This window comes from Ceratosolen solmsi, unplaced genomic scaffold (genome assembly GCF_000503995.2).
Source record: "Ceratosolen solmsi marchali unplaced genomic scaffold, CerSol_1.0 scaffold13, whole genome shotgun sequence".
Taxonomy (NCBI): Eukaryota; Metazoa; Arthropoda; class Insecta; order Hymenoptera; family Agaonidae; genus Ceratosolen; species Ceratosolen solmsi.
The window spans coordinates 5696837-5710872 of record NW_011948418.1 but is presented as its reverse complement, the minus strand read 5'-3'; the positions used below and the strand labels follow the sequence as shown (position 1 = coordinate 5710872).

General features: G+C 20.4%; 1 protein-coding gene across 1 annotated transcript in view; it reads left to right on the top strand.

Moving 5' to 3' along the window:
* The window catches only part of LOC105360401 (odorant receptor 30a-like), a gene marked incomplete at its 3' end in the record, with an annotated part of 15263 nt that extends 9373 nt beyond the window's left edge, over positions 1-5890 (top strand). Inside the window, exons 7-9 of the mRNA XM_011497295.1 lie at positions 3894-4030; positions 5634-5766; positions 5852-5890. Coding sequence (XP_011495597.1) covers positions 3894-4030; positions 5634-5766; positions 5852-5890 — 309 coding nt within the window. The remainder of the gene's footprint in view (positions 1-3893; positions 4031-5633; positions 5767-5851) is intronic.
* Positions 5891-14036: the final 8146 nt, after the last annotated feature.

The window sequence follows — 14036 nt, the reverse complement described above, 5'->3', positions numbered from 1 at the left end:
CCCCCCGACCCGTCATCATCACGTTTCCAATAATCAGTTTCCATACATACTTTCAAATGCATAAAAAATTTCTAGCAGCAATTCTTCTTGAAATATATATATTTATAAGATTGTATTTACAATATAAGAAATATCTGATAAAGAAAATACGGATAAAATATGGGAATAAAAATAAAATTCAAGATTTCTGAACGTTTAAGTAAAATGCGAATTTTAAGATATTAATTTTGTTTCAACATATGTCCGCATATTATAAAATATTTTCAAATCAATTACTATCTTCATTTGAAATTTACTCTGTAAAAATAAGGAGAAAAATTATTTAAAATATTTGTTTAGAGTACAAATTTCATATTTCTGCAGTCAAAATCAACCAATTTACATTTTTATATATTTTACTTATAAACAGATTCACTCCAGAGAAGCTGCAATAAAAAATAAATTTTATGACCTTCTCCTTATTGTATTTTCTTAGCTTGTTATTTTAAAAACCTGATAAAAAAAATTATGATTGTAATTTAAAAAGTATTCATTAAATTATTATAATATTTTTAATTGGTTAGGAAAAGAAAAATTGTGAACTTCTAAATAATTATAAAAAATTAGTGCTTCATACGTATCTCAATAAAATTCAAGAAATAGAATGAACAAACAATAAGTTGCTTAACAATGGGATTTAATTGTAGATTTTAGGTGTTACCTGCAAAGTTATATTTATCAGAATACAGTTTGCTACGGAGTATTTAAATAATTCAATTGTATTTAAAATATTGATTAGAAATATAAAATCGTAACCAAAATTAGTAATGTACAATTAGAGTACATTAGAGTAAAAGTTAACCAAGTGTTTGTTAATAACTCGAATTTCTTTTGTAATATAGGTAATATTAATATTAAATATTAAATTATTAATATTAAAGTAATATTTAAATAATTAGTAATATTAAAGTAATATTAAATATATGTAGTGAACACTGAATGTTAGTAAAACGAGAGCAATAATGTTATTAAAATTAACATGAAAAAAATAAAAATAAAATATGCCCAATATTAAACTCACTACACGTACTTTATTCATAAAGGATAAACTTCTAGTTAAATATATAAGTCAATATTTTATTTTAAATAATAATAAACTGCATATACAGAGAAAACTATATATAATACAAAGCATATTTATTATTTATAGCATATTTATTTAAAAAATAATAAAATAGAGAATACGTGATCGTAAACTCGTTCAAAATATTATTAGAGGAAACTTCTGAAAGTATAATCTTAAAATTATGTCAAAATAATTTAATTAAAAATATATACGAGATTAATTATTTGTTATATTATAGACGAAAATTAATAATAAAATCATTTTATTGCATTAATTAGGAACTATTAGTGATACTTCTGAGTGAAAATATATATTAATCACAATGAAATATTATTAGAGTAAATACAAAATCGACATTACATGACAACTTCTACAGAATTTAAGAACAAAAATATAAAATTATTAAAACTAAATAAAAGCACAGAATTTGTATGTCGCTTAAATTATATAAAAAGCGGTAAGAACAATATTGTTAAATAATAAAATTAACGAGCTCGTGCAATTATACTTCTAATGCATTTTTTTAAAACACGTGGACGAATCTATTAAAATGTAAATCTCATTATTGATAACAATAAATTTTAATTTTATATAAAAATAATTTAAATTAAAATTTTAAGTTAGTATTGAATGTGTTAATACTATTGCAGTATTTGTAGAAAAATCAAATAAATACATAAACTGTATATATGTATTTATTTATATATAATACTATAAACTATAAACTTGAATGAATTGAAAGTATGTAAAGGCAATTTACAAATAAATTAGTATAAAATAAATAACTATTGATAAATAATCATAAGGATGAAATGTATTTTATTTACTGATTTTATTATTATCGAATGGTTAGTATATTATTTTAGTTTTTTTAAATGTAATGAAAGTTATCGTTTTTTTTTTATGAATTCGCGAATGTACTGAAAAATAGACAAAATGGAATCTTCGCGATTATATTAAGTCGAGAAAATAATAAAACATAAATTAAATAATCAATCTAGCAATTCTTAACATTTGATCTTTTGCATGTACATGTAATACATTTTTGTTAGAATAATCGAGCTCCTGATCCAAATTATTTTACAATTTGTATGCATTCTTTCTTATAAATATATGTTTTACAATTGTATGATTTCACCTATTGCATTTATTAAACGACAAAATATTAAAAGTCTACAAGTCTCTCTCGTTATATTATTTTGTGACAATTTTCTTTTCTAACACTTTCAATATTATACACTTATAATGTTATTTTATTAAAGGCGTGGCAGTTGGAAACGTCGGAGATATTTCTGTCGTAAGTGAATTAGCAATTTTTTCTCGTGTGTAGTGAATTGATTGACATTGTTTACATAGTGAAATAAAATTCGACATTTCAAGAAATTACTCAAGCTTCTTTAAAATCTTTAATAATATAAATAATGACAATGACAAGTGCAAAAACAACAGCATCGATAAAAACGAAAATAATCGTATAAAAGTTATAAATTATTATTCCATATTCAAATGACTTTAATTAATATTTACATATAAATTATGTAAATATGTAGAGTATAATAAAAATATTGTATTTTATACTATTTTATTCCTATGTTTTAAACAAATGTAAATGATACAAGTTTATAAAATATAATTTCAAATATTAATGTCATGACGACATCACTAAAATTTAATATTTACAGCCACTTGCATTTATTGCGTTTTCATCTTCCAATGGGCTTAAACTATAAACTTAAACTATATAAAACTGTTCTTGTATAGATATTCTCAATAAGTATTATAATTATTAAATTATTAGATTTTTTTACGTAATGTTAATTTTTATTCATCTACATACGCTTCTGAAATTCTCAATAAATAAGATGTTATGAAATAAAATTGAAAAATTTCCGTCATTAATTCATATCCCAATATAACAGATAAAAATATAAATAATATAATTATACATTATTTCGTTTATGAAATCTATATTTCTTTATCTCGGTATTCAAATCTATAAAGTTGCCGGAGGTATCGTTAAATCCAATGTTTCTATTACATTTGATCTAACATATATAAAGAGCGAAATATTTGTAAATTTATTCTATTATGATAATATATTTATGATATATTAATAATGAAATGAAAATTATAATGCATTATTAAAGTATTGTTTAATTCACTTGTGCTAACGATTGTTTTTTCAATTTTCATAACATAAACAGATGACAAGATAAAAATACTACAATATACAATGATAATACGATACTTTTCAAATTCCTACAAAGTTCACTTTAATTAGCTCTTGAATTATCATCCATAATAATATCTGATTAAACAAATATTATTTTTGCTTCTGTCATTCGTATTTATCTTAATACAATCTTAAAATTCTATGAACCTATTACTACATATCTTGCCGATGATTAGATGTATACAATCATTTATCACAATAATCATACAATTTACACTTTACTTGACGTTGTCGTTTATTCGAAAACTTAGCCGTTTCATTATCATTAAATATTTTTTTATAATTTGCTACGTGTTATAAGTATTATATATCTATCCCTATATTTTTCTGTGTACTAATCATTCATTAAGTATATATAATATTCAACATTCAAACATCAGTTTTGATTAATTTATTTAAATTCTATTTTAAATGTTTTAAAAATTTTTTTGTCTTTTTTATCTAAATACATTCCTTTAACATTAAATTTCAGACTTTACCGTAATTTTTTATATTTAGTTTTATTGTAAGCATAATCACTTTCCATTCCAATATTTATAATATAAATCTTTTCAGATTCTAACAAAAACGGGCCAAACGTTGCAAATACTTCGATACACTTTGGTTCTTATTGGAATGTTTATACATCAATTTTATACAATTTGGCCAGGACAAAAAGTACTTGAACACAGTGAACATTTATTTCATGAAGCGTAAGTTCCCGAGAGAAATATTTTTCAGCTTTCTTAAAATGACGTCTCATTGACATTTAAATTTTATGAAACTTCTTAGACAATATTTGACGCTTTAAGAAAGTTTCTAAACCTTAATAAAAATGCAATTTTCCAACGAAGTTTCATCTAAAGTTCTCTAGCTTAGTTAAACATTTTAGAATAGAAATAGCATAATAAAGTATCTAAATATTTTATTTTAACGTATGATAATTGTCATTACTTTTCTAAAATATTAATATTTCATATTAAAGTATCACATATACTTTTTAAAATTCATAAAAAAAAAAAAAAAAAAAAAAAAAAAAAAAAGAACATGATTATTAGAGTAATTAAACATGATTTTTTTTCTCAAATATTTCTTAAAAATTTCTTTATTTAAATATAATTATAGTGAAAACATTAAATATTCTTAATTATATTTTTATATATTTAATTTATTTTATGTTAAATTCTGAAAAAAAAATTGCAATTAACTTAATATAATAAATTTTATGAAAGACTAATATTGAATGTAACATAAAAAAATTTCTGAAAATAACATATTTAATATTTATTGTATAACAAGATTATATTTTTGTAAAATAACAAAATAAATTATGAAATATAATTAAAAATTGAATGATCTTGACTTGTATATGATGCGCTATGTCAAAAATAATATTAATTTCATTTTAAACTTTATCTAATTATACTGTAAGTAAATTTGATTTATGCTTTAAATTTGTTTAATTTAAAAAAAAATTTAGAAAGCATTTATACTGTAAACTATAAACATGTTATATATATATTACTTGAAAAGAATTTTAGACTAGAGTATGCAAAATTTAAAAAAATAATTTGATAACTTATTAAACTATCTGACTAAACTTTTAATTAATTAATTATATGTGTGTGTGTGCGTATGTTTGTTTGTAGGTATTCTTCCTCACTAGTAATATAATTGTATTTTCAATAAAAGTTGTTAAAATATTTTGAAATATTTTGAAATTGAAAGTTAAAATGATTTTTTTATCTATTAACTATTAAAAGATGTGTAAATAAAAAATAGTAACAATTTATAGTAACAAAATCTTTAATGTATTTCTCTTTTGTTTTTTTTAAGTTCATTTTTAAACAAAAGTATATTAGAAATTAATACTTTTTTCAATCAGTGAAACTTATTAAGATGAAATTTAATATATTTTTTTAAACTTATATAAATTTGATATTAAGTGTGCGCATAGATTTACACAAATGAACATTTTTGTTTATCTGTAATTTGCGTAACTACGAAAATAGGCATTTCAATTTCTAAATTATAATAATTATTAATTAAACTATCGACTATATAACTTTTATTCAATTAAAATTTGTACTATCGAATTAAAAAAATTGTTATATTTCAACTTGAATTCATCGGTTATGTAAGAGTTTCATAAAAAAATTGTTTAATAAATGTATATCAATATCATAGAACTTAATAAATAATACTTGATAACAGATATTATATAAATAACAATGTTAATTAATTAGATTTCTAAGTTACATAATAAAACTTTCAAATATTATATTATAAAATAATTTTTTAATTTCTATTCAATAGTTATACTACGGAATGGTATCAGACTTCTAGTAGAACTAAAATATTATTAAAATTTTTAATTCTTCGTTGTTGTAAGCCTTGTCAGCTAACTGCAGGAGGAATATATATTTTAAATTTCGCCAATTTTTTATCGGTAAATTTTTGCATTACATACAATGAAATTCTATGAAGGAATCTTCAAGATTCTCAGGCTATTTTAATATTATTTTTATTTTAAGGTTTTCAAGACTTCTATATCATATATTACAGTATTTTATTCATTTACATAGTATATGAAATTAAAGTTAATGTGTATAATTTATAAAGTATTGTAACATTCAAATTCAATTATATAATTAATCAATAAGAATTATACAAAAGTTTAAATGACTATTATAATAAAGTACAAAGGAAATTTATTCATTTTTTCCTGATACAATCAAATTCAAATTGATTTTTGGTATTATGACCAAGTAATAATATTCGATAATAAAATAATTTCATATATTTTCGGAAATTTTTAAGTTAAATATCAGTGGCCAATTAATCAAAAGTATGTTAAAAATCACTTTTTTTTTCATTCCATGAGACATATATTTCCAAATTTCTACTATGATTATTACGTATAAAATCAAAGATAATTATACGAGAATGCGTAATCGATAATGAAAATTCATTCAGAAACAGAGTAGAAAAATATTGATTTTTTTTATAAAATCTCGGTAAAATTCACAATTCTTTTTAAAATTTTTCAATAAAATAATTTTTATTGACCACTCAAGAAACATAGTAGATGTGATAATACGATAACTATATATTACTAACATGTATAAACCCAACGACAATAATGACGCAAGACAAGAGACACAATCTATTGAATAAAACTGAATATATTTATTACAGAAAAGTAACTAATGATATATACAATAAGTATTTCAGGAAATTAGTGATAACTTGGTACAATTGACAAATATAAAGAGATAAATAAATTCGATATACTTCACAATATTATCATTACACGGAAACTTCAGTATATGATTTTACAATGTATGTTCTTGATGGACAAAACCATATTCTATAACTAATGTTATTATTTATATGTAATAGGGTAAAATCTTATAGATATAATAGTTAGTGTTCAAATTTGAGAATTTGATAAATTAATTTCAATTATATTTCACAAAAATGAAATATAATGCTTGAAGTACAATTCAGCGAAAGTAATCCTTTCATCTATGAATGAAGAAATTTTGTATATTATAATAAACTATTATAAAATTAATTATGGTTGATAGAAGAAAAATCATGATTGAATAAAAATTATCAAACAAGAAGATACATTTCCTTTCCTTCCTAAAGAAATTAGATAGATTATAATTTAAGAGAAAGTCAAAGATAAATATAGTCTATTGTCAATATAAATAAGTTCATTTGGAAAAAAAAAAAAAAAAAAAAAAAATGGAAAAGTAAAAGTATGTTGGTTAAATATCTTATCCTAATGAAAATGTCAAATCGTAAAAGATAAGAAAATATTCGTAAACCCATTAAAATAATTGTTTCACGCATAAGTATCAGCAACAATCTAATGAAGATATAAAATAGTTGATACATTTATATCTATGAATATAAAAGCATGTTATATAAAAATAATATTGAAGTATTGTATACATCGAGAATTAATAGTATGAATATCATAATACAAATTACAGTAAATTACTATCGAAAGCGTTCTGAGTTATGGCAAAATGATAAATTGCAATCAATTTACCGGATTAATATGAAAAGTCAAAAATCATAAAAAGTGACCGATTTAAGTTCTCTGTAAAAAAAAAAAAAAAAAAATCATATAATAATTGTTAATATTCATTAACGATGATTTTATTTAATATTCTTGTACAAAAATTTCATGAAAATTCTTTGAAAAAAGATTCATTTTTAATAGTGAACAGTTTAAAATGTTACTATTAAAGAACTGAATAATACACATTTTGAAAATCTTAAACACTTTGGATTTCATTAAAATCTTTGGATTTCATCAAAATCTACCATAACTATATCATTATAATAAAACTTTATTAACAATGTTATGCATAAAATCTTTCATGAAAATGTGTTAAATTGAGAATTCAAATCCAAGAAGTAAAACATCGAATCGTGTTATTGTTGTGCCACCCTTTCAATAAATTTATGTTACAATTATATAGAACGTTTCTAAAATAGAGAAACAACAAATAAATATTTTCGATTTCAAAAATATAACTGTATATTATTCAGCATTATAATTTTTAAATAGGATATACTACGGTTCAAACCATTTGATTGTACCACAATATAACAAGTGTTTCCATATTATTATTCTAAATGCTTTTATTGCACATATTATATGTTGTGCCGAAAATTTATTATAATAATATGATAATTAATTGTTAATATAAACATATTTACATTTATTATAATTGTCTGTTTTATACGTTAAATTAAAACTATAAGTGAAATTATTTTAAAATATTACAAAGAATTATATTGTAAAGCTAATCATTATTGAAGTAAATATAATATATAAAAATATAAACTATCTTTACAATAATGAAACAAATTATAATATTCCATGTAAATAAGTTATAATATTGATTATTTGATAATAGATATTTTCACTAGAAATCAGTAATTACAAGACTTTTTATCACTTTTTTATTTAACTATGAATAATAATAAAATATTCGAATTACATATGATAATAATTATACATGAGATAAAATTACTTTACGTGTTCAAATGGAAATATGATAGAGCACTTTGAATCGTACACTTTTTAAATAGAAAATAATTATTTTAAAGACTTGCATTATGACATTTTAAATTGATAATGAAATTGGTGTTATGGACAACTTGAATTTTAAATAAGAGGAAATCGTATATTATAATCATGTATGTATATACGTAACATATTAAAAATCTTTTAATTATACATGAAATTATTTATAACATTTTATTAATTTTTATAATAAGTAATGAAATATAGGATAAAAAAAATTCATAGGATAAATATAGGAAAACATTTATAAGTTATTAATTTAACTATAAGTAATAAATTTGCAAGCCTAGATTTATTTTTAATTATTCGCGACGGAGAATCGAATAATTCAAAATTCGATCGGTAGTCCTACATTCATAATGAATATTTTTTTAAAAAATTTAATTTAAAATCATATACGACAAAAATAACTTAATAGCAATTAATAGAATTATCTTCCCATATATTTTACAGAACTCATTGACTTATAGCCAAATCGTTATACAATAAATAAAAAGCACTTTTACTTGGTTTTGGATATAAGTAATATTGATTTTCTCAATACGCGAATATACGTACATTTAATGCAAAGGTGCGTGAATGTATATATTCAAGAAAAATGTTCAGTGTATTACAGCTCCTTCAGCAGAATGGATATGATTAAAGCAATTTAGAATAAATAATAAGATAAAACATTTACAAAACACATTTACGATAAAAAAAAAAAAAAATAGAAAGTGAAAAGTGCGTAGAACCAGACTATATTTTTACAAGTTTTGTCTTTAAAAAATGATTAATATAATACATTTTTGCTGAAACAAGTGAATTAATGAAAGATAAATATCACAGAGAAATTATAATAAAATTATAATCCAAACAGCGCAGGGGACATGTAATTGATAATCGGTACACAAAGTGTCACTATTGTAGCAATTTAAATTATATAACTGTCCAAATCAGAACTCAGTTATTCTAATAATTCAATGTAATATTCATTTTTATATAGTTTTTAAACGTAACTGTGTTATTTTTAAATATTAGTAATAATATAAAAATTGCTAGTTCGATAAATTGTGAATTTTATAATATTTGAATGACATTTGTAACGGCAAATAACTAAATTTTACCAAAAAAGCAATAGTGAGTAAAAGTAATTTTTCATTAAAAAAAAAAATTAACTATTTTCAAATTTTTAACGCAACATAAAGAAAGAAATGAAAACTTATTTTTATTAAATCAAAAGTAAAAAAAAAAAATCAATAATGTATTTAAGTTTACATTGAAAAATGCCATTATTGCTATATTCTATTCACTAATTTAGTTAATCACTATTATGAAATTAAAAGAATCAAAATATTTTAAAATCCATAATTATTCTGTTATAAATATGAGCTATTATTATACTGAAAGAACAAGTAGTCAAGATATTTAAAGACTGTCTTATATCATTATAAGCCTTATAAGTAAACATAAAATTTAATAACTCATGTAATCAATTAAGCTTTATAAAATTATAAGTTTCCATAAATCATAAGATAACTAAATTGTCGGAAAAAGTAGAAAAATTATTCAAGTAGGCTGTGCATATATATTGAAAATAAAATTTATTACTATCTCGTAATTTGCTAATAAAAGATAATATTATATTTGACATTGTGCTTAAATACAATCCTTCTCAAATAGACGTTTATCAACTTCGGTTTTATGATGAAAAAATATCGATATTTTTGTTTTTTCTTCACTAAATTAGTTCATTAGATATCATAAATGAGATTATAAATCAGATAAAATTAATGTAAAAGTATACTTATAAAACGAATCGATATGTTAAATATATTAAATCGGAGAGTTTAATTGTTCTCACTATTAATCATTTCTAGAGTCTCGAATTGGAATTACATAATAATAAAGAATTAGAAACAAATAAAGAGAATGTAATTAAATTTATTTTTTATTTTTGAAAAGATTTTATTATATAAATAATTCATCGAAAATATTTCATCTTTTTCTGGCTATTTTTTACAAATGCATACTTACGTGTATTTATAAAATTGTCGTAGGCTTAAGTTTATATCAATAAACCTTAATAATACATGAATTTTTATTAGGAGAATCCTTATTGACCAAATAAGGCAATAAATTCAATATATTTGGCCAATTATTTAGCTTAAAAATGCATACAGTTATGTAAATATCGTTTATTAATTCTGAAATATCATATTCATAACTTAATTTGAAATTGAAAATTGTAAATAAATATGTAGTAGAATCTCATGGATAAAAATCAGTTTTGTTCAATCCATATTAAATAATAATAATAATCGTTATTGTAACAAGTGTGCGTCGGTTATGTTAAATCATTCGTATAAGCAATGCATATGAAATTATAAAATTTTGTGGAATAAAATATTTGTTGAGTAATGGATTGTGATTTGAGATATCCAGTAAAGAACGCCTTATAATTCTATAAAAATAATTTCACGATAAAAATAAATTGCCTCTGAAGGATTTTTATATATTTTTTTTAATGAAAGTTCATATTTAAAATTTATGAGAAATAATAAATTAACTTGTGATACTTTTAAATTTAAGAGATTAAATATATAGGAAATACATGCATTGCATTCCAAAACTATGTTTTTTTTTTATAATACAATAAATCATTAAAAGTTTAAAAGCTATTTTGTGATGTCTAAAAATTTTATAAAGTTTATTTCAATTCATTTATAATACACAGCATTAATAAGAAATGATACAGGCATACTTTCTTAACATAATTAGAGATTATGTTTAAAGAGAAAATTTTATAAATAAAAATATTTCTCTATTATGAATAATAATAGTTATTCATGAAAATTGTAAAAACTTTTAATTTAAACGTGCAATAAATATTTCAAATTACTTTCAAATATCCTTTATGAATTATAAAAATTTGGATTGATCTTAAATACATCTTAAATAATGAAAAATCGTTAAAATATTAGCAATTTATATGATGTAATTACACTCATACGATACAATGGATATAATTAGAGGTTAATATAATTTTTTAATGACTCTAAAATAAATAAGCTAAATGATAAATACTAATTATGTAACATCAAGTCTTATCATTTTTAGTAATAAAAAATACAAATAGAAATTAGGTTTCAACTTATAGTAGTGGGGTAGTACAAATAATAATAAACATAGAAAAACAAAGATTAGTATTTAAAATAATTGAATTCAAGGTTTAAAGAAAAAGTATTATTTTATAAATTTTTATAACTATGGGTTAGATTTTCAAAAAAAAATCCAGTAATATATATATATATATATATATATATAATGACCAATAAAACATTTTTGAATACTTATTCTTTTTTAGTTTTGGATCGCAGATAAAATCGGTCGTTTTATTAAAATAATCTATCGATTGCATATTAAAGCTAGTATTAGTTTTGGAATAAATAAAAGCAAATGATTCGTTAAAAATGATATGACGTGAAAAATGGAAAATTTACGAAACTGGACATAAAAAATTATAAAAAGTATTGTTCTTCCGTTCATAAGATTATTAATATACAAATGGCTAATAATTGGAAGGAATAAATGAATTTATACAAGTAATTATGTAAGATCACTATTTGTTAATAATATAAATGACATTTGCAATAACAACAACAGTAATAATAATAATACATATTATCATCATATTCTAAATTTTGCAGAAAATTAATTTGAAAATTATTCAATTATACATACAATTTAATTTAACAATTATAATACTTGCAATTAATATATTCCTATATAGCATAAATACACTACTTATTATATAAGAATTAAATAGTTATTAAAATTGGCATTAGTTGTATGATATTATAATATAAATGAAAAATTGACATTGATTTAAAAAATAATCTTAATCACAAATTTCATTAGTTGGGTGTTATTTGGGACATTTTGTCACAGTTAACAAAATAATTCTATTATATTCAATTCTATCGTTTATTAATATGTTTAACATATTAATATTTTTAATTAAGAATAATGATGAATCTTCTATCAGTAGTAGCATATGAAATTGATGTTTTAAGCACGTAGATTACAGAGATTAGATAAACTTTAAAAACACTGTACAGAATATTAAGAAGAGAAGGTCGAATGATTTTTGTAATATTTGATCCTAATAAGTACATTAAATTGATATATCTAAATATATACTATATTATTACATTTTTTATTTATACACATTTGAAATTAATATTTATAATTAATGTGTATTCTTAATTCTTTATTGATGAATAAATATATGAACGTTTTTATGAGACTATTTATTACTGTAAATATTAATTCCTATCGTTGGTCATGATTACATATTTTTAATAAGTCAATATTTATTTACATAAAGTTGATGTTAATTTACATTTTCTTCTTCAATTCTGAGACATATTTTAATCAATATAATTTATTATGAATATTATACTGAATAACATTAAGTAGATATATATATATATATACTATGAATAATTCAAAATTATTGAATAGTATCAATTTTTTAATTTAAAATTTCTTTTGCTAAAAATAATTAAAAACTTGTATATATTTTTTCTGGATTAATATGATAAAATATAAAACTACCTAAATAATGAGCTGCGCTCCATCTAACAGATGTAAACAAAGTATTGATAATATGATGATTTTTAAATTTTGTCAGTTAAGTATATTCGTTTAGAAAAATTGTCTTTATTGAATATATTTAAAGAGACATATTTAATTATAAAAAGTCAATATTTAATTTAATCTTTCACATTATTTGTAATAAATTATATATGAAACAGAAGTTAAAATAATTTATAATCTTCAATACTGCAAAATGAACTATTAAATTTTATTCTAATGGTTTATAAGAATTTTCATTCTGTGCTTTTGAAATATTATATAATTTAGAATTTTACTGATTACCAATTCGATTATTCACGACTGCTATTTCAATTAGTTAATATACAATCTTGTGCTTTATCTATGATAAACGTATGTAAACATATTTTATTCAATTTTGCAACCTATATTATATTTGATAATCTAAAATAAAAAATAATTTCATTCATCCCTAGACAGGCCATACTCAATATGTTTAAAAACTTAATTTATCATAATGATATATCTCTATAAAAATCAAATTATCTTTTCATAAATCTTATTTATTATAAATGTCAATTAAAAATATTCGCCTTCATATTATTACAATATTAGAAAAATCTATATTTGATATTAATTTTTTAACATCATCAGTTTTTAATATTTATTCCATTTATTGTTTAATATTTAAGACATTCTATATCTGCTAGAATTAGCGGTAGTTAATTCTTTTAATTTCAAATTAATTAATTGAATATGTAAATAACATATTATATAGTATTTAATATTATTTTAAATTTCTTGTTTCTCTGAAATTTTATTCTTCTTATAACATAAATTATGTAAATATCTTTTACTAACTATATACGCTATAAATCCTTTGTAATTTTTGAAAACATATATTTCTAGCGTTAATTATGAATATAAAATAAATGAATTGTTTATTTTCATTTTAATTGTTATTAAAAATAATTCTTCTACTAATCACATATTAATATACATATAGATGA